We start from the raw sequence: 26,923 nt of genomic DNA on the forward strand, positions 1-26,923 counted from the left end.
CTGTGTGAATCATAAGCAGCAAGTATTTAAAGGTTATGAGGAGGAAGAGAACAGAGGTTCAGAAAAAGTGAACATGGTTTTGTATAATCAAAAGAAGTCTCTGATAGAGACTACTTTTGCTTCTCTCTAAGATATCAATGCTACAAAACAAAATGCCTGGGACATAATAATGTTAACTGTTAACTGGGGGGAAAAAAGCATAAATTCACCAAATACTAACCAAAATCAAACCACAATTATTGCTTTTGGTGTCATATTTCAGAAAATAGTTGAAAACTTTGTTGGCTCAAGTAAGTTTGGTTGCTCAGTTTTATGATTTGAAAAATATTAACTTACCCATCTATTTATTTGCAGTATTTATGCCCTTTCACAGAGATAAATCATGAAATGGCACCATTTCAAATATGTTAGCATCATGTAGTAAAAAAATTAACACATATGAAGGGATTCCCTGATGGTTTAGTGGTTGGGACTCAGCACTTTCACTGCCACTGGCCTGAGTTAATTCCTGGTTGGGGAACTAAGATCCCACAACCCACACAGTGCAGCCAAAAATACACAAAAATTAGCATATGTGATATGTAGTTTATACATTTCTTTGGTTTAACACTGTACTTTTTCAATGGAGTCCAAATAAAAACGAAAGCAACACCCTGGCTGTTATTTTAGAGATATCAATGAATCTGAGACAGCAATGAAATCTTTTCTTATATAGTCAACACAGAGAAAGACAAAGTTATTTTCACAAAATTTTAATCTAACCAAACCTGAGGGGATAATTTAATAAAATTGCTACCATGTAATAGTTATCTATAACAAAGTAATCAAGCACAAAATACCTGTTTTACAAGTAATTTGAAAGGCATCTCATTTGCGTGAATCTTGAACACATGCATTTTTCTAATAGCACCATTTTCTGCCACTAAGTTTTCAGTAAATATGTGATTGATAATATTCAGTCATTTTTTGGATTCAAGCTCATGTCTATGAAACAGCGATGTCTAAAGAAATTAAATGGTATTAGAGGATCCAAAAGAAACCAAAACCAAAATAATCATATGATGATTTCTGGGGGGAAAAAAGCAAAAGTAAAATGAAAATTAAGCACTGTTGCTTGTGTAACTGTTAGCTTTTTGTAATTGATTACACAAATGAACACAGTTCTTTTAAGTTAGAAAACGATTCCTGAAAGCTAACGCAGTAATTATCGTGCAAGTTACCTAGGGAATCTAAGACTGATTATTGAAGCTCAAAAATCTTCTGCTAGGATAAAACCTGCTTCCCAGAGCTTCACAAAATAGTTTTCAGGGGTGAAGTAGAGGAAGTAGAGAACAAGGAGTAGGGAGTATTTCTAAACATGTTTAAGTATTTCAATGTTACTGTCACAGGGAGGAACACATCTGACTCCATATTGCATCTGTTTCTTTTACTTTAATATTTGTATTCTATTGCTTTTGCTACAAGTTAATCATTAAAAGGATGCTGTGCTCAGTCACTCAGTCATGTCCAACCCTTTGTGGCCTCATGGATTGTTGCCTGCCAGGTTCCTCCATCCATGGAATTTTCCAGGCAAGAAAACTAGTGAAAGTTAAAATCACTCAGTCATGTCCGACTGTTTGCAACCCCATGGACTATATAGTCCATGGAATTTCCAGGCCAGAATACTGGAGTGGGTAGCGGTTCCCTTCTCCAAGGGATTTTCCAACCCAGGGATCGAACCTAGGTCTTCCACATTGCAGGGGGATTCTGCACCAGCTGAGCCACCAGGGAAGCCCAAGAATACTGGAGTGGGCAGCCTATCCCTAGGGACTCCAGCAGATCTTCCAGACCCAGGAATTGAACTGGGATCTCCTGCATTGCAGGCAGATTATTTACCAGCTGAGCTACCAGGGAAGAATACTAGAATGGATTGCAATTTCCTACTCTGGGTGATCTTCCGACCCAGCGATCGAATCTGCATCTCTTGATTAAGACCTTTGCTGATATATTCCTGGTTCCCAGTACTCTTGCCTGGAAAATACCAGGGACGGAGGGGCCTGGTAGGCTGCAGTCCGTGAGGTCGCTGAGAGTTGGACATGACTCAGTGACTTCACTTTCACTTTTCACTTTCATGCATTAGAGAAGGAAATGGCAACCCACTCCAGTGTTCTTGCCTGGAGAATCTCAGGGATGGGGGAGCCTGGTAGGCTGCCATCTATGGGGTTGCACAGAGTTGGACACGACTGAAGCGACTTAGCAGCAGCATGAGACTAGCTCTCCATCATAAATCTTGACTTAGGAACGCACCCACTGCCTGCAAGCACATTCCCCCACACCCTAAGTTAACTATACAATTGTCACAATGGCCCCTCGAGATGTGAAGTACAGCTCTGGGTCACCATCCACCTGATTCTACTCTGAAGTAAGTTACCACATAATAATAAATGGATCCACTGATTATATGGAGCTACCTGCCTCAATCTTCAATCTCAAGATACCTTCTCCGTGCAGTGGGAAGGTTTGGTTCCCTCTGTCCTCAGATACCACGGGAAAGACCAAAATTCAAAATGTGAAGTTGTCTTTAATGGATGCATATTGAATGTGCACCATCATAAAATCAAAAAATTGTTATGTCGAACCATTGTAAATTGGAAACCATCTATAATTTCTTAAACTGAAATCCAGGTTAAATTTTATGCAAATCATACATGTACCAACTTATGCTTAGGGGAAATAATTGTAATATGAAAATTAATAATTTTAAAAGCAGAAGGCAGACAGCTTGACATTCTTGAAAGTGAAAGTGTTAATCGTTCAGTCATGTCTGACTCTTTGTGAGCCCGCGGACTATAGCCCGCCAGGCTCTTCTGTCCATGGGATTCTCGAGGCAAGAATACTGGAGTGGGTTGCCATTTCCTTCTCCAGGGGATCTTTCCAACCCAGGGATCGAACCTAGGTCTCCGGCATTGCAGGCACACTCTTTACCATCTGAGCCACCAGGGAAGACCTTGACATTCTTAATTTTGTACAGTTATTTGCAAATGAAATTATATACCAAGGAAGAAAAAAGAGGGCTGAGATTTTCTTTTTTTTTTTTTGAGTATTTTTTTCCTTTACTACTGTAGTATCTGTATGTATCATATCACTTAGGCTTCCCATGTACCTCAGATGGTAAAAAATCTGCCTGCAATGAAAGAGACCCGGGTTCTATTCTTGGGTTGGGAAAAACCCCTGAAGAAGGGAATACCTATCCACTCCAGTATTCTTGCCTGGAAAATTCCATAGACAGAAAAACCTGATGGGCTACAGTCCATGGGGTCACAAAGAGTCAGATAAGACTGAATGGCTAATGCTAGCACTAGCTATACATCACGCATTTTTACATTAAATCATAAATAGTCACACTGTTGGGGTTTCTCAGATGTTACGCTGGCAAAGAATCTGCCTGCAATGCAGGAGACTCAGGTTTAATCCCTAGAGCAGGAAGATGCCCTGTAGTAGGAAATTGCAATCTACCCCAGTATTCTTGCCTGGGAAATCCCATGGACAGAGGAGCCTGATGGGCTATAGCCCATGGGGTCAGAAAGAGTCAGACAATGGCTGAGCACCTGAGCACACACATTCACTTTTATTTCTTGTCTCTCCAAACGGTTTACAATTTCCTTGAAGTCAGTAAGAAAACCTTATATCTTCTTGTTTGTTTTCATGCATCCATTTATTTAATACATATTTATTAAGGTTCTACTTTGTGCCTGATACTGTATCAGGCTTAAGCCTGTTCTTTGACATAGTAAACCCAAAACAAATATTTATTGATAAATAAAATACATGCCCTCTACTAGCAAGTAGCACATTCATTTTAGAAACACTTATAGAAGCTCTCTGATTTTGAGATCCTGTGACCACAAAAACCCCATAATCTTCAATAGCTCCTAGGTGTCAACTCGTGGGAGTTTCAACAATCAGGCTATAGCTGGATTTAGAATATATTCACTTGCTCATATTTTTCACAGTTTAGTGTAACTTTTGTTATTCCTGCTAAAAGAATATTACCACTTTTCACTTTTCTTCAATTTGGTATAAATTGCTATAAATAAATAAAATAGAAAAGTATTTAGCCACTTGACAACTATAATAATAGGGGACATTTCTATAATGCCAGCTTTATAAATAAGCCAGAAACTCTCCAGATTTGGCAAGCTATATCAGTAAAAATTGAGGAAAATGAATGGTTTATTATAATTTAATGGCACAGATTTCTGTTGAGGGTTTATGTAATTTAGTTTACAAATATGCCCATAAAAAGAACATTTTGATATAATAAATATTCAAATAAATAAATAAATGTCACCATGACTATTCTCTTGAGTGACAACAAACAGTTAGTATTATAGTCCCAGATGTTTACTTACATTGTCCCTGAAAGATAGATAGACCACTGGGTAACCATCATGGTTATGGATGCACTTTTTATACTGAGACAGTTCTAAGGGGAAAATGGCCAGTCTATCTGCATACCATCTAGCTATACAGTATCTATCCATCATCATCATCATTTGTACCAGTTTCTTTAATACAGCTTTGGATTAGAAGAGATTCTTGATTTTTAGTGTGCATGCACACACACACGCACACACACACACACACATACACACACACACAGAAAAGAAGGAAAAATCTATTTAAAAATTCTTTTTTTTTAATTAAAAGAAACTTTCTTTTGAGCTGGCCCACGAGGCATTCGGGGTCTTAGTTCTCTGGCCAAGGATCAAAACTATGCCCCCTGAAGTAGAAATGCAGAGTCTTAACCACTGCACCAACAGGCAGTCCCAAGAAATCTCTTTTTAATTGAGCTAGACATTGTGAGTAACAACTGGCAGGGATCATTCAAGGCTCATAATGAGGTTATCTTCTTCCAGAGTGGATTATTTTTCTTCTATAGATATGTAGAAAGAATGTTTATTATGAGGGATTGGCTCACATGATTATGGAGACTGAGAAGTCCCATGATAGGCTGCCTGCAAGCTGGAGGTTCAGGAAACCAGTGGTGTAGTTCCAGTCCACACCCAAAGCCTAGGAACTAAGGGAGCCAATGGTATATGTCCCAGTAGGAGTCTCAAGCCTAATGGCAAAGGAGAAGATGAGTCTTCTCCTTAAGAGAGAGCACACTGGTCCTTCCTCAATCTATTTGTTCCAACTCAGGCCCTCAATGAATTAAATCAGGAGTCCCAGGGACTGGTCTACGGCCTGGACTGGTCTATGGCCTGTTAGGAACCGGGCCACACAGGAGGAGGTAAACGGTGGGTGAGCAGATGAAGCCTCATCTGTATTTACAACTGCTCCCCATCCCTCACATTACTGCCTGAGCTCTGCCTCACGTCAGATCAGCAGTGGCATTAGATTCTCTTAGGGGGACGAGCCCTACTAGGAACTGCCCATGGGAGAGATCTAGGTTGTCCACTGCATACGAGAATCTAATGCCTGGTGATCTGAGGTGGAGCTGACTCAGTGATGCTAGTGCCGGGGAGCGGCTGCAAATGCAGGTTATCATCAGCAGAGACGTCTGCACAGAGACCCTAATAAATCAGCTTCTTGCAGACTCACATCAACTCCTCACTGATAAGTGAGTGGTAAGTGACAACTGTATAATTATTTCATTATATATTGCAATGTAATAATAATAGAAATAAAGTGCACAATAAATGTAATGTACTTGAATCATCCTGAAACCAGCCCCCCAGCCTAGTCTGTGGAATATTGTCTTCCACAAAAAGCAGTCCCTGGTGCCAAAAGGCTGAAGACCAGTGGATTAAATTATGCCCCAGGATTATTTTGTTTTTATCAGCCATCTAGGTTAATGGCAGATCTAAGTCCAAGTGAGGATGGAAATAACTTCAACCAAGCTTCAGTTGTGAAGAAAACTGGTCTTCTCTAGGGTTTGCTGGAAGCACTGCTCAATGTTTCTGCCTCTCCCCCATGCTTTTGCTTTTGCAACCAGCAAGTTCCTTGTGAGGAAAAGTAGCTTCAAAGGCAGGTCTCTTCTCCTTCAGCTTCTCTCTTCTGGATCTTTGTCCTGGAAATTCTCCCTGCCTTGGGAGTTCCCCATTGCCTCAATAGGGTGTTTAGTATGCTTTGTTTTGCTTTTATTATTCTCAGGATGTTTGCTCTAAATCAACTTTACAGCCAGAAGTGGAAGTTCCTTTACCCCTATATTAACTGTCAATGTCACTACTCATCTAGTACTTCCAGCTAATTATCTGGGATTGATCCTCAATAGTTCAATCTCTTTCTCTCCTTTTTTGCCTACTCTGCACTTGTAGAAACATCTCTCAAAACCAGACTCTTCTGCTACTCACTGACCCTGATCAACCAGGTTACAATTGCCTGTGGAGTTTCTATCTGATATTCCTGCCACAAGAATCTTTCAAATCTAGTCTTCAATAGGACTATGTCCAAGTTCATTTAAGCTGCTATAACAGAATGCTATAGACCAGGTGGCTTGTAAACAACAGCAATTTATTCTCACAGCTCTGGAGGTTGGGAGTCCAAAATCACAGTGTTGGCCAATTCAGTCTGGTGAGAATCCACTTCAGGGTTCTCAGGCAGCCATCTTCTTGCTGTGTCCGCACATGATGGAAAGGACTAAACAGCAGTTCATGGACTGTTTTATAAGGTCATAAAGCCTATTTATGAGGGCTCCACGCTCATAACCCAATTATCTCCTACCGCCCAAAAGCTCTACCATCTCATTGGACATTCGGTTTTCAATTTGACTTTTGAGGGGGCACTTTCTGACTATAGTGAACAATGTAGCATCAAATGTCCTGGAGATTAAATAGCTAAACAGGAATCCCTCACTCTGAAATGCTAGTTAGGACAGACAACGGAATCCTCCAGGAGGTTATGACAACCCTGTGTCTACTCAGTGAAAGAAAGATGTTCCTTTTTGGCTTTGAGTCAATCAAGAAGTTTCTCATTCACCCAATGGGAGTTACCCACAAGCCATCTTCAATTAGCACCAGAATCAAAGGTAGCTGATCTAATGACTCCAGTATATACTGACTGAAGGACCCTACAAGCAGGAGAGCTGCCTCCCCACCCCAAAGAGAAGTGAGCAGCACATACTTCTTAGAGAATCTCAGGGGGAAACCAAGTCTCTTTATTAAGAGTTTGATACTTAAAGTATTTGGCTGGCAAAAAAAAAAGTTTGTTCTGGTTTATCCATAAGATGTCACAGGAAAACCCAAATGAACTTTTTGGCCAACCCAATAAAACAGGAACTAGTAAAGATAAGAACATATTTCTGAATTGTCATAACTTGGCACAAGACAAAACCTGTGCTGATGCGAAGCAAAGAAAAGCAGAGCAATGTAGCCCAGGCAGACACAGCAATACCTGGCTTGGCTTCACCCTATGAGCAGCTTTAAGAGGAGGAAGGGGTGCCAGAGAAGTACCCAGGCAAGCCCCACCATAGGATATTGTTTTGATATAATTTATTCTGTCTGGGTAGGCTCCAAGTGATGTCAGCACAGACAGCTCTGTAATCATCCACTGATAACCTGGTCCTGTCAGATTGACAGTACTTCCCTGGTTATTACCTGGAGCATCTCATATTTCTGAATGCTGCTGAGATTAAAAAACTAATGAGAAAAACTGGAAAGGAATATGCTGAAAGGAACATGGCTTTTGTTCTATAGTGATGGGACCATAGATGATTTTTCTCTGTTTTCCGAAATTCCTTACAAGATAAATAAATGTAAAATACAAACAGTACAAAGAAGCAACAAAATCCTCTAAAATAATAAAAAGTACAGCAAAAACTTTCTCTTTGAACTTGAGATTTTTGTAATTACATCAGCAACATAATTACAAATACAAATTTCTATGTATAAGATGGGGTTAGAGGGCCTCGTGTCTCATGAGAGACTCTTAGAAGGAAATGTTCCTGATTGTCAGTTGGCTTCTTCTACTTTTCTTTTTAACAACACATTATGAGGCTTTCTTGGTGGTTCAGTTGTTAGAAATCCACCTGCCAAAGCAGGGGACACAGGTTCAACCCCTGGTCCAGGAAGATTCCACAAGTGGCAGCACAAATAAGCCTGTGCACCACAACTACTAAGCCTGCGCTCTAGAGCCTGGGAGCCGCAGCTACTGAGCCCATACCCTACAGCCCACGGTCCACAAAAAGAGAAGCCACTGCAATGAGAAGTCCAAGCATCACAACTAGAGTGTAGCTCCCACTCACTGTAGAGAAAGTCCATGCATAGCAATGAAGACCCAAAACTGCCAGAAGTAAAATTAAAAAACAAGCAACAAAAAACCCCAACACATCACTTATTCTCTCCACAGAGAAAATGTACAAAACATTTTTTCACTCATATTATTTACAGAAAAACTTTTTACCTAAAATTCTCATATTCTTCTACTTGTCGTTTCCATGGGCAGCTTTGGATATTTGTGATAATCTGAAGATAGTCATCTTCTGAATACCTAAAAGTCAAATGTCAATGAAATTAGAAAATAAAGATCTCACTTACTGATAAATGAATTTATAAGTCATCAAATGACATTTATAATCTACTCATTCTAGCCCTCTAAATCTTTTCTTAAATAAGGTGATAATAGAAACAAGTAAACCTCATACTCATGTCAAAACATCTAGGAGCATGCAATTCACAAATAATTATTATGTTGATCAAGGAACATATAATTTGCATGCATCCTAAGTCAAGTTTAGTATTACAAACCAACTGACAGCACAGCAATTCACACACATATCTTATGGCTATTTCACCTTAGGTTTTCATTAACAGATACATATAGTTTCTAGACATTTACCACAAATATAAATTGTATCATCTTTTTCAGACTCTAAGTTGATAGATTTCCCTTGGGATATATGGAAAACATTTCCCCCAAATAATCATCTTTACCTTTGAATTTGAACAGAACATTTAAAAAACAGATTAGGACAGGTTAAAAGAGATGTATACTGGGCATAAAAAATCTACAGGCACAATTGTACAGTATGGCCAGTTCCCAGTCCCTGGTAGACCTCCCTCCATCTGAAATTTCATCGTTAATTAATAACTCCTTTAATAATAAAATAGCCTCTAGTCTTTAAGGGTTATCAGTTATAATGCATATATCCTTTTGAGTGAAGAAAAACACCCTTAAATTTCCTTTCAGTTAATACCATAGTCCTTAGTTGCCAGCTATGATCAAGGTTTTACAATAAAGAGATGGAGTAGATGTTGGTGAGCGGGTGGGGAAGGCAGTAAAGAACCTTGTCAGGAAGATATCTTCCCCACCACCACACAGTACAATGCATCCCCTCTAAACTTTACCTCTAAAAGGCATATTTATTAGAGGTCGGGAAGGTCATCAACCAAGTAACTCCTTTGCCCTTGAAATTTACCTGCCTTTCGGGTATTTCTCTTGTGCATGTTGTCACCAAGACTAATCAAAGATATTTTCTCTTGGTTCCCGCTGAAGAAAGGTTGAAAATCTTAAAAGAATTTGCTAAATACTAAAGGAAAAGAAAGCAAAGAGCTACTATAGAAGAGATTAAAAATAGTTTTAGGGACTCCCTCGGTGGTCCAGTATTTAAGACCTTGCCTTCCAATGCAGGGTATGTGAGTTCAACTCCTGGTCAGGGAGCTAAGATCCCATATACCTTGCAGTCAAAAAAACCACAACATAAAACAGCAGCAATAGTGTACAAAATTCAATAAACACTTAAAAAATGCTCCACATTTTTTAAACAATCTCTTAAAAAAAACGTTTTACTTGCATACAGGCTTCATTTTATCTTACCCCCCTGGGCCCCAAGACTTGTCACCAAGGAACTTGAGAAACCTATACTTTAGCCTCATAGCTTTGTCTAGAATGAGGAGTTGCCCGCCTCCACATGGTGACAGTTATCTAAAAGTTGTTGTTGTTTAGTCACTAAGTCCGACTCTTGTAACTCCATGGGCTATAGCCCTCCAGGCTCCTCTGTCCATGGGATTTCCCAGGCAAGAATACTGGGGTGGGTTGCCATTCCCTTCTCCAGGGGATCTTCCTAACCCAGGGATCAAACCCAAATCTCCTGCATTGCAGGCAGACACTGAGCTACCAGGGCAGGGAAATTTCATATCTAAGCTTAGTCTAGAACATTAAGATTCTCATTCATTTCCAATCAGAATAAAGGTGTACTGTAAAATATATAGTCTTCAAAATGTTTTATTTTCATGAGGTATATCCTCCAATAAATTGTAGCTGGCTCTAATTTAACTTAATATTGAGAGATGTTAATCATAATGTATCTAATTTTACCAGTAAGTTAGCTGCCTAGAAGGGCTTTTGACTTTAAAGTCCTTGATATTTATTTATTTTTAAGAGTTTTTTTTGGTTTGTTTTTTCTTCTTTTTTTAAATTGTATTTTGTATTTTTAAGATTTTTTTTTTAATGTGGACCATTTAAAAAATCTTTATTGAGTTTGTTACAACATTCCTTCTATTTCATGTTTTTGGTTTTTGTTTTTTGTTTTTTTTTGGCCCAGAGGCATGTGGACTCTTAGCTCCCCGACCAGAGATCAAACCAGCACCCTCTGAACTGGAAGGTGAGGTCTTAACCACTGAACCACTAAGGAAGTCTCTATAGTCCCTAATATTTAAAATCAAGTTGAATACATTACAGCAGACCTACCTTCTATTAAAGGAGAAATACTCTTGGCCATTTTACAATCAGAAGACAACACTTGAGCTACCTGGGGTTGCTATGTTCAAAGAATCTCTTTTTATGTCCAGTCTAGAAAGGAAGCATTATCCTCTGATATTATAAAGGGGAAGACCAGAGAATAAGAAATTGAAGGGAGTTGAAGGGAGTTTTCCCCCCTACATGCTTGCCCTTTCCTACTAAAAAAATAAATCACCAATCAGCTTTTTTTGAAAATTAAGATCACCACAGAACTATCATGATTCATAAAAAGGGAACACGGCTAGAGAAGGAAAGAGCATATAAGTGTCACAAGTGTGAGCTAATTTGTGAAATAAATGTGCCTCTGTAATAGTTTTCTGTTGGGCTTCCTTGGTGCTCCAGTGTGGTTAGGAATCCACCTTACAGTGCAAGGGACACTGGTTTGATCCCTGGTCCAGGAAGATCCCACATGCCTCAGAGCAATTAAGCCCATGCATTACAACTACTGAGCCAGCCCTCTAGAGCCCAGGAACAGCAACTACTGAGCTCTCGTACCGCAACTCTTGAGTCTGTGCTCAACTACTGAGAGCTGAGAGCTGCAACTACTGAAGCCCACACACCCTAGAGTCGTGCCCCACAACAGGAGAGGCCTTTGTAATGAGAATCTGAAAAACCTCAACAAAGAGTAGCCCCTGCTCACTGCAAATAGAGAAAGTCTGTATGCAGAAACAAAGATGCAGTACAGTCAAAAAATAAAATAAATAAATCTTAAAAAAAAACGCAACTTTCCTGTTGAGCTCTAAATCACACTTTCTGCAAATTTACATTTATAGTTGGTTTTCAGTTGCAAGGTACAGCCTTTACCCCACAGCTGTGAGAGGCAGCTACCTATGATGTCATCCCCATTATGGATGACAAAACTAAAAGTTCTGAGATGAACAGCTTACTCAATGTTGTATTATAAGCAGATGAGCTAAGAATTAAAGTCATACCTTTTGATTCACAGTCTGGCTCTCTTTCTAATATATCATGCTGCATCTCATCTATTTTCATAATGAAACTGAAAATTAATCCCATCAGAAGTATTTTCTGGTACCAAGACATACAATAAATCATACTAAATAATGCAGCAAGTTATTTTCAAAAGAATAAATAACATCTATTTAAGTCATTATTAATAACATTCTAAATGAGATGTAGATTATAAATAACACAATGATACTAAGTAAATGTAATATTAAATTTTTAAATATTTTCTAAGACAAATATTGTATGATATCACTTACAGGTGAAATCAGAAAAAAAAAAAAAAACAACTAGTGAATGTAACAAAAAAGAAACAGATTCACAGATACAGAGAATAAACTAGCAGTTACCAGGAGGGAAGGACAAGACAGGAGTAGGGAACTAAGAGGTACAAACTACAGTGTATGAAGGACCTACTGTACAGCACAGGGAGAAAAGCCACTGTTCCATATTAATTGTAAATGGGGTATGGGCTTCCCCAGTGGCTCAGTGGTAGAGAATCCACCTGCAACACAGGAGATGTGGTTTGATCCCTGGGTCAGGAAGATGCCCTGGAGAAGGGAATGACAACCCACTCCAGTGTTCTTGCCTGGAAAACTCCATGGACAGAGGAGCCTGGAGGGCAACAGTCCATGGGGTCGTGCAACACTGCTGCAATGAAGATCAAAGATTCTGAGGGCCGCAACCAAGACAGCACAGGCAGATAAATACAATAAATATTTTTTTAAAGATATAAATAGAACTTTTCAAAAGGTATAATTTATGGTTAATTATATTTTGGTTAGTTAATTAGTATTTTGGTCATCTGATGTGAAGAACTGACTCACTGGAAAAGTCCCTGATACAAGGAAAGATTAAGGGCAGAAGGAGAGGGTGTCAGAGGACGAGATGGCTGGATGGGATCACTGATGCAATGGACATGAACTTGGGCAAACTTGGGGAGATGTTGAGGGACAGGGAGGCTTGGTATGCTGCAGCCGATGCAGTTGCAAAGAGCTGGACATGACTGGGCAACTGAACAACAACAGTGGTTAGTTAACTTGACAATTAAATATTTACTGGATACTTATTAGGTGCCCAGACCTTATCTTAGGATATTTACCTATCAATCCTACTTAAGCAGTTGAGATACTAATTTAGTTTCCAATAACATCTCTTCATGGTGAAAGTCAATTTTTCTGTCTATTGAAATGGATGAAGACACTCCAATAATATTAAGTCAGTAGGCTTCTACATGGTATTCTATGTAGATCAAACGTCTTCTGTAGTTAGTTTCTACAAAACCCCTGAAGAGCTCAGGCCTACATAAAAATAAATTCTGCAAGTCAATATGGTGGTATAAGATTTTCAGTCAACACAGTCAATCATTTCCACAGGGAAATACTTTTTAAGGAATGGCTGATGAATGTGTGACAGCTAAAAACAGAGAAGCATGTAGCAGAGCGAACTGAGCTATGCACAGTACTGACCTACCAACAGCTCATTCACTGAAGGCGGGGGAATTCAATCTGCATCATTTTTAACTCAGCGAGATAGTAACTTTTAATTATAATGCTGTGGTTATTATCACTGGCATAGGAGAAAGAGCTCTCAAACCTTTATTCTCTGCATATTGTTTAGTGTCCCTCACACAAGTTAAATTTTCAAAAACCAGTTTTAGGAATGAATTCCTGAAGATGCTGAAGTTCTTCACAGTGTCAGTGAAATCTCCAAACTGCCACAGTTGAAAAAGTCAGAAACTTATTTTAAAGAATACTTTCTCTGTTCTGAACCATTAACTTGTGGGGTTTTGATAGTAATTACATGTTTAAGACACATGTTAGGAAATACTGCCAACAGTGACTAACTTTAGCCAACCAAGAGGAAAGAGGTGTCTATTTACAAGGGCTGGGGACATGGTAGAGAAAAGGCTACATGGATTGGTGAAGCATACTTAGGTGACAAGAGAGATAGAGGAGGAAAGCTGTGACTGCTCTAAGTTCACACACCACCCAGAAAGAGCTATAACTACAGGTATAGAAGAGGCCGCAGGACAGGAGAGATGGCCTTTGGCAAAGAATGAAGTCTTACCTAAACTAGAGCCATAGAGAGGAATCCTGAGAAATAAGTGCCCTTGACTTTATCTCTCCTCGTTTTTCACTCTCCTATCAATGACTTCTAGAAAGTGGCCCTAATCAGAAGCTAAAAATTATGAGAATCCAACTAAGGTACCACAAGGAAGTCAGCCTCCTGAAGCACAGAGCAAGAATGAAAAAGACAGAAAGTAGACCTGGAAGGTTAAGAGAAATTTATGGGATAAATGGAAAGCTATTCATGGTGATATTTATCAGAATTATTTGGGGTAACAATTTGGGCTTCTGAGGTAGTGCAGTGGTAAAGAATCTACCTGCTGATACAGAAGACACAGGAGACACGGGTTTGATCCCTTGATCTGGAAGATTCCCTGGAGTAGGAACTGGCAACCCACTCCAGTATTCTTGCCTGGAAAATTCCACAGACAGAGGGGTCTGGCAAGCTACAGCTCATGGGGTCACAAAGAGTCAGACATGACTGAGTCACTAAGCAGGTACCTACGCACACATGCACAGTTTGCAACAGTTTACTTCATTGGACTGATTTGATTATAATGCCAAAATCAAGCAGTACCTCACTGTCAAAAAAATATAATTGTGAGGATCTTCTTCACAAACATCTGCAACATGCAAAGACATCATCAGGACGGAAAAAATGAATAAATACTGAAGCGGCTATTTAACGTTTCCACATTTTCTCTCACAGCACTATTGCTATGTGATTTCTGAAGAAGAAAAAAAGATGACCCCCCCTCCCCCCCCCGCCTTGCAAGTTCATAGAAAGAAATTTTCAGACATGTAAGAGTCTGAGTACAGAGTTTGAAAATCATAATTTCGTAATCTTACCCTATCAACATTTAGAACTAGGATCCTATATATCGCAGGAATCAGAAAGAATCAATTAATTTAGTGTTTCTCCATCTCTTGAAAAGGAGCATCTAGTCAGTGAGCTAAAAGAGTCAATGAGCTGGCATGGATAGTGTACCTGGCAAGATCTTTAAACCACACCAGAGTGGCTATTAACCTTTTGCCTTTTAAATTCTTATGACTCATATAAGCCAAGTTATCTCTTCCTCCTGTGTCTTTTCCATCACCCTAAATCCTCTGAATATCTCCACAGCACTTACTTTTGTCTTCATGTATTTACTCAATAAATACTTACTGAGTATCTCTTATGTGTAAGGTATTGTTCTAGAGACTGATAATTAAAATAGTGAACAAAATGAATTTTTTAAAAAAATTCATGTTCTCTTGAAATTTATATTGTAATAGGGGAATGTGGACAATAAATCTAATGTATGGGCTGACTTGTATTTCCCCAAATTCATATGTTGAAACCCTAACCCCCAGGACCTCCGAACACGACTGTATTTGGAGATAAGGCCTTTAAATAGGGGGTTAAATTGAAATGAGATCATTAGCGATCCCTTGGTCTCCTGAGACCACTAAGGATCCCCGGGTCTCCTGAGACCCAGATCCCTGGGTCCCACTCAGTCATGTCTCACTCTTTGCAGGCAGATTCTTTACCATCTGAGCCATCAGGGAAGCCCTAAATTGAAACAAAGCCCTTAGGGTGGCCCTAGTCCAATCTGCTTATGTTCTTATAAAGAAATCAAATTTGTAGATACAGAGAGATACCAGGATGGTGGCACATGCAAAGAAAATACCAACCAAAGAGAAAAGACCATATATCTATGCTTGATACATATAGCAAGAAGGCAAGGAGAGAGACTTCAGAGAAACCAAACCTGCCGACACTGCCATCTTGGACTTTACGGCTCTAGAACTATGAGAAAATAAATTTCTGTTGTTTAAGCCATCTTGCTGTTGTTGCTTAGTCACTAAGTACTGTAGCTCACCAGGCTCCTCTGTCCATGGGATTTCCCAGGCAAGAATATTGGAGCAGGTTGTCGTTTCCCTTTTCGGGGGATCTTCCTGACCCAGGGATCAAACCTGCGTCTCCTCCTGCACTGGCAGGTTCTTTACCACTGAACCACCAGGGAAGTTCTTTAAGCCATCTGCATGCATACATGCAAAGTTGCTTCAGTCACGACCAAATCTTTGTGACCCTATGGACCTGCAGCCTGTCAGGCCCCTCTGTCCATGGGGTTCTACAGGCAAGAATACTGGACTGGGTCTCCTCCAGGGGACCTTTCTGACCCAGGGATCAAACCTGTGTCTCTTACGTCTTCTGCACTGGCAGGCAACTTCTTTACCACTAGTGCCATCTTCAGGGAAAGCACTTAAGCCATCTAGTCCATGGTAATTTGTTATGGCAGCCCTACCAAACTATATATCAAGTAATACATAAGTTGATAGCATGTTGAAGTATCTCATGTACCTAGTACTGTGAGGAAAGATAAAACAGAAAAAGAGGGAAAGTGTGTGAAATAGGACTGCAACATAAGTGGGGTGGTCAGGGAAGACTGCCCTGGGAGATAGGAGTTGGACAGAGATTTGGAGAAAAGTAATGATTAAGTAAACAATGTACATATGGGGGTATGGGAATGGGAAGAACAGTCTAGACAAAGGGAAGGACAAATGCAAAAGTCAGAGGTAGAAGCAGGCAGGGTATGTTCAAGAAACATCAAGATGGTCATATTTGCTGGAAATCACACATGAGTCACTCAGAAATCCACTCATGAAGGTGGAAGGTCACAGGAAATCTGATGGTAGAGGATTTGGTATTCACAATGTGGACCTCAGACTAGCACTACTGGCATAAAATAGTAAGAATATCAGAAATGCAGAATCTCAGGCCCTGTCTCAGACTTAATGGAATCAGATTCTGTATTAAAATAAAATCCTCAAATGATTTTTAGACACGTTAAAGTTTTTAACAGGTTCATTGAAGTATAATTCACATACCATACAATGCACCTATTTAAAGCATAGAAGCCAGTGGGTTTTAGAGTATTCACAGATATGTGCAACCATCACTATAGTCAACTCTGGAACATTTTTGTCACCTCAGAAAGAAGTCTTATATGCTTCAGCTATTACCTCCTGTATCCCATAAATTCTGACATACTGTGTATTTATTTTCATTCATCTCTACTTATTTTCAATTTCCCTTTCTATTGCTTCTTGGATCCACTGCACAGTTAGGAATATGTTGTTTAATTTCTATATATTTGTGAGTTTCCCAATTTTCCCCCCTAAATATTCATTTAAAATTTCATTAAAATGTGGTCATTGTATTATTTTTATTCTTTAAATTTATGGAGGTTTGCTCTATAATCTAGCATATGATTTATTCTGGACAATGTTTTGTGTGCATTTGAAAAGAATGTATATTCTGTTGGTGGGTACTATACTCTATAGATGTCTGTTAAGTCTGGCTGGTTTATACTATTATGCAGTTCTACCATTTTCTTATTGACCTTCTGTCTTATTGACCTTCTGTCTTATTGACCTTCTGTCTACTGAAACAGATTATTTAAGTCTCCAATTATTGTTGTTATTTCTTCCTTTATTTGTCAGTTTTTGCTTTGTGTACTTTGGTGCTCTGTTATAAAATGCATATGTGTTTATAATTATAACTTTTTCCTGGATTGACCCTTTTATGATGACAAAATCTGCTTTATTTCTACTAACACCTTTTGTTTTAAAGGTTTATTTCTTCTAATATCAATATATCCACTTCAGTTTTATTTTTTAAAATATTTTTTATGTGAACCATTTTTAAAGTCTTTATTGAATTTGTTACAATATTGTTTTTGTTTTATGTTTTGATTTTTTGGCACTGAACCATGTGAGATCTTAGTGCCTCAACAAGGGATTGAACCTCTATCCCTGGCTTTGGAAGGCAAAGTCTTAACTACTGGACCTCCAGGGAAGACTCATTCCAGCTTTTTTGTGGTTACTGTTTGCACATGATATATTTCTCTATCCTTTTACTTTCAATCTATTTGTATATTTGAATCCAAAATGTGTCTTCTATAGGTAGCATATAATTTGAGCATGCTTTTTAATCCAATCTGACAACCTCTGCCTTTTGATTATATGATTTAATCCAGTCATATTTAATGTTACTACTGAAACACCCTGCTTATTTAACTTATATGCAGAGTACATCATGAGAAATGCTGGACTGGAAGAAACACAAGCTGGAATCAAGACTGCCGGGAGAAATATCAATAACCTCAGATATGCAGATGACACCACCGTTATGGCAGAAAGTGAAGAGGAGCTAAAAAGCCTCTTGATGAAAGTGAAAGTGGAGAGTGAAAAGGTTGGCTTAAAGCTCAACATTCAGAAAACGAAGATCATGGCATCCGGTCCCATCTCTTCATGGGAAATAGATGTGGAAACAGTGGAAACAGTGGCAGACTTTATTTTTTGGGGCTCCAAAATCACTGCAGATGGTGACTGCAGCCATGAAATTAAAAGACGCTTACTCCTTGGAAGAAAAGTTATGGCCAACCTAGATAGCATATTCAAAAGCAGGGACATTACTTTGCCGACTAAGGTCCATCTAGTCAAGGCTATGGTTTTTCCTGTGGTCATGTATGGATGTGAGAGTTGGACTGTGAAGAAGGCTGAGCGTTGAAGAATTGATGCTTTTGAACTGTGGTGTTGGAGAAGACTCTTGAGCGTCCCTTGGACTGCAAGGAGATCCAACCAGTCCATTCTGAAGGAGATCAACCCTGGGATTTCTTTGGAGGGAATGATGCTGAAGCTGAAACTCCAGTACTTTGGCCACCTCATGCGAAGAGTTGACTCATTGGAAAAGACTCTGATACTGGGAGGGATTGAGGGCAGGAGGAGAAGGGGATGACCGAGGATGGAATGGCTGGATAGCATCACAGACTTGATGGACGTGAGTTTGAGTGAACTCCGGGAGATGGTGATGGACAGGGAGGCCTGGCGTGCTGCAATTCATGGGGTTGCAAAGAGTCGGACATGACTGAGCGACTGAACTGAACTGAACTGAACTGATACAGTAAGATTTACCTCTGCCAATTTAATTTTTTTTTAAATTTTTTAAAAATGTAAATTAATTTATTTATTTTAATTGGAGGCTAATTACTTTACAATATTGTGGTGGTTTTTGTCATACATTGACATGACATCTTTAATAATTTAAGCTATTTTTAGTGGTTGCTCTAGGCTTTACGATATATATCTTATCAGAATCAGCTTTCAATTTGTACTAGTTTAACTGTACTGATATATAGAAATAATACTCACATAGCTCTCTTCCCTTTTTCTTCTTTGTGTTGAATTTTTATTATACAATATTACATTATTAATGTTATAAACCAACTATATATTATTATGTTTGTTACTTTACCATTTGTAGTCATTTCCTTAGCCTGATACTTTGCTTCTACCACCCTCTCTGTGTTTTTTATTGGCAAATATATTACATGTATATTTGAGAAGTGCTGCACCCCACTCCAGTACTCTTGCCTGGAAAATCCCATGGATGGAGGAGCCTGGTGGGCTGCGGTCCATGGAGTCGCTAAGAGTCGGACATGACTGAGCGACTTCACTTTCACTTTTCACTTTCATGCATCAGAGAAGGAAATGGCAACCCACTCCAGTGTTCTTGCCTGGAGAATGCCTGGGACAGCAGAGCCTGGTGGGCTGCCATCTATGGGCACAGAGTCAGACACGACTGAAGTGACTTAGCAGCAGCAGCAGCCAGGACTTTGCAGGCTTCTGTAAGAATTTTGTCTTTTATTTTGAGTGAAATGGGAAGACATTAGAACAGAAAAGTGACCTGATCTAACTCACATTTTAAAGGTTTCCAACTGTCTACTTCATTGAGAATATTCCTCCAAGACAGCAGGAATAAAAGCTAGAAGAATTAGAGATGTTTGCCAATATTGAAATAAAGATGGCTTGGACTAGGGTGGAAGTGATAAAGTGAGTAAGAAATTATTCACTTCTGGGTATGACTTCAAGGTTGCCAGTAAGAGTTAATGATAGGTAGATAGATAAAAATAAAGGAGGCAAGAATAACCCCAAGCATTTAGGTCTGAGCACTGGAAGAACAGACTTGCCATTAACTGAACAGGGAACAGTGTTAAAATTCAGGGAGCAATCCAGGAGATCCTGTGAGATGTAAAAGGTTTGAGATTCCTTATGAGTATCGCAGGGAAGAGTTGACTGGGTAGAGGTAATATGAATCTGGAAAGAGGTCCAAATATAAATTTGGGAGTCATCAGTAGGTAGATGGCAGTTAAAATTCATGAGGTTAAATGAAGTCCTACAGGTCTGAGAAGGAAGATAAATGAGACTGGAAGACTGAGTTCTGGGACACTTTAGGGTCAAAAGTAAAGGGAAATGACAAGAAATCTACAGAGAATGAGAAGGAGAAGACAAAGTATTGTAAATATATGACTTTCTTTTTTTGTTTCTTGTGTTTTTGTTTTCTTTTTTTTAAATTTTTGCCACACAGAGTAGCATGTGGGATCTTAGTTCCCTGACCAGGGATTGAACCTGCTCCCCCTACAATGGAAGCATAGTGTCTTAACCACTGGACCACCAGGGAAGTCCTTGACTTTATTAATATACTGTGAGCTGCTAAGGAGTAAAAATAATTTCTTTATCGCCATGTCCCTTAGGCAAGAGTTAAACTGTTCTCAACCATGCATACTTAGAAAAACCTCCCAGGGAGTCTGATACACACCTCCAGGTTGAGAACAATTGTCTCTGTGCCTGTTGTAGTGCCTGGCACAGAGAAGCTGCTGTGTGTTTCTGAAATTGAAATTTAATATATAATTAGAACATAAAACACCCAAATGTTTCAGATATTAGTTTTGAAATATGACAATAATTAGCCATCTGCCATGACCTTACCAAGAGAAGTCACACTGATCCCCAAGTTACAGTTAGGGTAATTGTGCAAGATAAAGCTTACCTGCATATATTTACATTACAGACGCTTAAGTAGAATAAGTAACAGAATGTGAGCAAAGTAAGTATATACTTAGTATTTTGGATAAAGATTGCTTTTAAGTAGCTTTGCACTATAAAGTCAAATGCCTTTCTCTTCCTGTATTTGTGACTTGCAATTCCGTTTTCATTAAGAATGGAGCCATACAGTAGCAAGAACAGAATAGTCAGAATTTTATCCAAGCCCTGGATCTGCCACTTCTAACCATCTCATGTTTGCAAGCCATTTTAAAACCCTCTGAGTTCATCACTTACACTTGTGGAATTAGAATGATGAAACTTACTCTGAAGAAATACTGCAAAGACTATAGATATACTTACATTTCCTTGCATACAGTAGGTCCACAAAAATAGCTGTTATTACCACTACTGAAAATTCAGTTTTGTTTCCACTGCAAACATGTTCAGTAGCTCAACTGTGTCTGACTCTTTGTGATCCCACAGACTATAGTCTGCCAGGCTCCTCTGTCCATGGAATTTTCCAGGCAAGAATACTGAGTGGGTTGCTATTTCCTACTCCAGGGGACCTTCCCGACCCAGGGATCGAACCTGTGTCTCTTGTGTCTCCTGCAATGCCATCTGGGTTCTTACCAGCTGAGCCTTGGGGAAAGCCCCTGTTTCCACTGACAAACACTTAAAATGATACACTATTTCAATCTTCAGTATGGTAACAGATGATACTAAGCAATTCTTGCCAAGTATCAACTAAGGGATTCCAATTAGAATTATGCTGGTTATTTTCCAACATCAACAACCACACACAAATGTCATTATAAAAACTGTCATTATGATAAAAATATAATAGCATAAAGGATTATGAATTGAGTGGCCAGTTAGTTATCCATGGTTATATTATAAATTACTCTAAAACTTAGTGGCTTAGTTTTACAACAATAAACTATTACTGCCCAGTTTGTATAGGTCAGGAATTCATGAGTAGGTTAGTTAGATAATTCTGGGCTAGTAGCTCATTAGATTGTAAAGTCAAGATGTAGGTTGAGGTTGAAGTATCTACTTCCAGGGAGGCTCATTGACATGGCTGACAAAGTGGTCCTGGCTATTGGCGGGAGACCTCAGGTATGTGGACCTCTCAATGTCCCCATGACACGGTAGCTGGCTTCCCCCAGAGCAAGCAACCTAAGAGAAGACAAGGCAGAATTATCAAACACTCTATGACCTGACCTTGAAATCACACCTCTTTATTACTATGATATTGTATTGGTTACACAGGGCAGTCCCCTTTAGTGAGGCAGGGGAAAAACATGTAAACACCAGGAAGGAAGGACTAGTGGGCACCATCTTGGAAGTTTGGCTACCAGAAATAGTAGATAAACAATACCCTTAATAATACTTGTTATATTTGAAAATGGTGAACAAGTGCAATAGATTTGCTTTCTTTCTCCATCTCACTTCTGAAATTGGAAATGATTATTTCCAATTATTTCTTAATGACCTTAAATAAGTGTGATTATTTTTATTGTCACTGTTTTCCTATTAAAGGTTTCCTTCAAATGACTTGCTATTTGAGCAAGTACTAGGAATCCTTCTGATGTGAATACATAATCAAGATTGTAGTATAATGCAGAAGTCAGTGTTTCAATTTTTCTCTGAGGGAAAATTCAGTTTTATTTCCACTGACAAACACTTAATACACTATTCCAATTATCAGCATGGTAACAAATGATACTAAGCAACTCCTGCCAAGTATTAACTAAGGAAGTCAAATTAGAATTATGCTGGTTAACTTCCAGCATCAACAACCACACACAAAATATTTTATTTTCCTCCTTCCCATTAACTGATTGCCTGACTCTGAAAAAAGTCACAATCCTATTTTTATCTTTAAACTGAGGGAATTTGATTGCTTAGAAAAATAAAAAGGTATATATAAAATAAAAAGGTATATATAAAAATAAAAAGGTATATATAAAAAGGTATATGGATCAAAAGAATTTAAGAGACTATTCATTCCCTCAGGTTCTTAAATTGTATGATTGCTTATTTCTTATGTTCTCTTTGAGGTACAGAATGATGGCTAAACCACCTTGACAGATTTTGCACACACAAAAAAGAAGTTTTCAGAGACTTCTATTACAGCCTTGTTATCAGTTCACCCACCCAACTTAAAATTTTGTATCAGTAAACAGAGCCACTGCTTTGGTTACCAACAGGTATGCCCCATGATATGAAGAACACACCATGTTGGTATGAAAGGCTGTTTTGTGTTAACGTCTCCTTTCTGACAAGGAAAGGAAGGAGGGATAGATTCCTGAGCCCTCAAAAACTGACCAGAAAAGGCAAATTAAAGGGTCAGAGGTGAAAAGACACAAAAATGTGGATATCTCTTGAAGAGGCAATGAAAGCACCATAGATTTAAAGCTGAGTGGACAAGCCATATATCACTCTATGCCAAGAAAATCTTGTCTATGACCACACTCCATTTTTCCTGACAGACAACTTAAAACTTAGCAATACTTGCATTGTTAGCAGGCTGTCAAGTGATATGTTCAGAGTCATGTTTTTTGAAGCCTGATCTACCATAATTTATACTTCTTCTTTTCAAGCTGCAATTCAGGTCACGCTGTGCTCCCCAAGATAATAAACAGGAAGAACACTTAGGGCCAGTCTTCAATTCACTTTGCCTTTCACCTTGCAAACAGAGCCTTCGAACAAACATCTTTATGATGCCCCATTAAGATGATCCTTTCAGAAAATTCTGCTGTTCTCGGTAATTTTAAATGGTACAGCATGAAACAGCTCATCAGACATACACACTCACCCAGCAGTGTATGGTTCAAGCCACACCTAGCTGATGCAAGCCTTTGTTCCAAGCTTAATTGTGAGAATTTGAATTTTACCAAGAAAAGCTATTTGAAGGCAAGAGGCTCTTTCATGCCCTCATGACTGCACAGGAAGATGAAGGGCAGTGGCTTACATTCTGTAAGAAGATCTCTAAATCTCTCCTTTCACCAAGAGCACTATTCAAGCATTCAGAGGATGTAAGATATTGTTTAAGCAAAATGTTTCCTTTCATCTTTAAGGAAGACCTGAGGGATCTGTTGTCAATACAATAATAAGAACGGCTGAACTATTTAATATTTAATGCATATGGTGCAGAAATACCTGGTTGACGTCACTGACTGGTGCTCTCTTTTCAAATCATGTAGCTGTTGCTATACGGCGTCCCAGCTGGGCACTACAACCCTCATGCCCATCATGAGACAACTGCACTCACATTCTATTGGCCAATCCCAATCACATGACCCCAAACATATAGGTAGGCTGGTTCCAGCCAGTGGGATATGATGGGAAGATATGCATGTCCCCTCCAAGCTGTGTGTACCTTCTCTATAGCACCCTCTGCTTCTGCAGCAACCCTCAGATCACCTGTTGAAGACGTCTGCATCACAGGATGGAAGGATCCAGAATCCCTGAGTCAGTAGTCAGAGAAGAGTTGTTCATCAAGAAGGAAGGTCTATACTGAACATGGTATGAGAGAGAACACAAGATTTTGATATGATAATCTGTTTGGGGAGATTCTGTTAGAGCAGTTCATCTACCCCGACCAGATGGGAGAAACTGAACAAATATAGATGTAACCTTTCTGGGTTCCACGATCATCTGGGAAAAAGGAAGAGGAACACAGGAAGAAAATGGTACAGTGGCAGAGGCAGCAAAACCCAACAGGGGGAGGAATGAGATCATTTCCTGTGTCAGCCCCTCTGAAGTATTTGCTCTTGAAAAATCAGCTCATTGGTCTGAAACGATGTGGACTAAGATAGACAACTTGAATATCCACACAATTATCATTTTTTAAAAAGTAAGCAGAAAAGATCACAAATAATCTTTGCCATACTGAAAAATGCAAGTGATAAGATGCAGTGATAAGATGGCTAGGCAGCATTTTAGTATGGTATAATATTCTATCCAGGAGACACCTGGTAAAAAGGATTGAGACGGAGAAACCGAGAGAAACATTCAAGGAGAAAGGATGAGGCAGGAAAAAACAGAAAACTTCAGATTCAAAGAGAAAGAGCCAGAGAAGTGAAAAATAGTTTTCAAAAAGGAACTGAAGTTTATGGACAGAGTTAGAGTTGGTGAAGAAAAATCCTTTGAAGACCTAAGAAGTATATTTATTCATTTAGTAATTTAATTCCACAAACATTTGATGAGTAACTACTATGTGCTGAGTCCTGTGATAGGCACCACAGACAGAACCACGAACTCACAGTCCTGGAGCTCACAGCCTTACACAGAAAATAAAGAATCCGATGGTTTTCCCAATGCCAACCATTAGCTTTCTTTCACTCAAAAATGTAGTCAACCGATTCATGTTGATGTATGGCAAAACCATCACAATATTGTAAAGTAATTATCCTCCAATTAAAGTTAATTAATTAATTTTAAAAGACCAGTGGGAGAAAGAGCACTGCTCCCTCCCACTTTAACACCATCTTCTTAAATTCTATTTTAGCATCTGAAAGGGGAAAATTGACTGAAGAAAGAGGAAATTCTACATCTTTAACAGACCATGACAAAAACAGAGCTAAATTATTATTTCTAAGAAAATGTAATTGCTTTTTATTACCACACACTGAATAGCTTTTCCAATTGTCCCCTGTACCTCTGTATCAGCGCTGGTTGCAGAATGTACAATTCCTGACAATAGACAATACTATTGAACAAATTAGTCTCCTATGAGCAAAATAACACTTTCATAACGATGGTCAGGTCCTTCCTACTTTCTCTAGACTTTTGCCAAACAGAATACTAGTGCAGGCTAATTATATGAGCTGGCTGAAAATTGTGCAGATCATGGAAAGGTATCCCCCTAAACAACAACTGAGAAAAAGTCTTAACATCAAATCCAAAACAATAGGAAAAAAGTGAGAGAGCAAACTACGCCCAGGCAATCTCATCAGCATACTGCAGTTAACCATATTTGTTGACGCCCATAAAAGAGTTGTAAAATTCTTTGCAGTGGGGTCTTCCCTGGTGGTCCACTGGTTAAGACTCTGCCTTCTAATGTAGGAAGCATGGGTTCCAGCCCTGGTCAGGGAACTAAAGTCTCACATGCTGTGGGGTGTGGCCAGAATTTTTTTTTTTTTAATTCTTTGTGTTGAAAACAAATCACCGTCCATGATTAAAGAACACTCTGCCATGCTGATGCAAGTGCTTTGCTCCAAAGTACAGCAATGGCTCATTGTTACATTGAGCACTTTTGTCACTTTGGGGAGCAAAAATATTGAATAGTTCATCAGAGAGAGAGTCGAAGACAGTCCATTGTAACTTTTACACACTGATTCCCACATCAGGCAATGAATACAAACAGTTTGTCAAAGGGAATGGGGGAGTAAGGACCAATTTTTCCAAGTTCTACTATTCATAAGGTGTGGCACCACAGATCTGATGCATGGAGGATGGTGCAAGAGGTCTGGAATTTTAGTCCTTCAATAAAAGTTTGAGAAAGAGCCCAACAAACAAGGAAAACAATGGCTCCAACATGATCAAAACGGATGTGCAGCACCATCTACAATGCAAGAGCTACTTTACATCCACCTCAAAATTCATTGTACTTATTGTGCAAGAAAAAAGGCATTTGCATGGGACTTCCCTGCTGGTCCAGTGGCTACCAGGGAAGCCTTGCTTCCAATGCAGGGCACACCTGGGTTTGATTTCTGGTCAGGGAACTAGATCCCGCATTCCACCACTAACACCCAGCATAGCCAAATAAATAAATAAATGAATAAAAATAAGTATTAATAAATTAAGAAAAGAAGCATTTACAAGTATTAGTTCTGACCAATCTGTCATAAGCAAGGGTCTTGGCAAAAACAGTGGCCAGCTCAAACTGACTCATATAAGAAAAGCTTCAAGAAGGCACTTTTCCCAAAGGCCTGGGCTGGATGCAGAAGAATTCAAGCATGATATCCAGGGACTATGAAGAGCTTGGGCCTTCCCTGGTGGCTCAGTGGTTAAGAATCTCCCTACCAATGCATGAGACATGGGCTAGATCCCTAATCCAGGAAGATCCCACATGCCATGGAGCAACTAAGCCCGTTTGCCACAACTACTGAGCCTGTGCTCTAGAGCCTGGGAACCACAGCTTCTGAAGCCCACATGCCCTAAAGCCTGTGCTCCACAACCAGAGAAGCCACCTCAACGAGAAGCCTGAACACCACAGCTAGAGAAAAGCCCTTGCAGCAACGAAGACCCAGCACAGCCAAAAATTAATTCATTAAAAAATTTTCAAGAAGCTA

At 39.2% G+C, this 26,923-nt stretch overlaps 1 protein-coding gene across 1 annotated transcript in view; it reads right to left on the reverse strand.

The window, feature by feature from the left end:
- ST8SIA6 (ST8 alpha-N-acetyl-neuraminide alpha-2,8-sialyltransferase 6) overlaps positions 1-26,923 on the reverse strand; it is a 139,321-nt gene that overhangs the window by 34,074 nt on the left and 78,324 nt on the right. The window contains exon 4 of the mRNA XM_052651309.1: positions 8,383-8,469. Coding sequence (XP_052507269.1) covers positions 8,383-8,469 — 87 coding nt within the window. The remainder of the gene's footprint in view (positions 1-8,382; positions 8,470-26,923) is intronic.

Source organism: Budorcas taxicolor, chromosome 13 (genome assembly GCF_023091745.1).
Source record: "Budorcas taxicolor isolate Tak-1 chromosome 13, Takin1.1, whole genome shotgun sequence".
Classification (NCBI taxonomy): Eukaryota; Metazoa; Chordata; class Mammalia; order Artiodactyla; family Bovidae; genus Budorcas; species Budorcas taxicolor.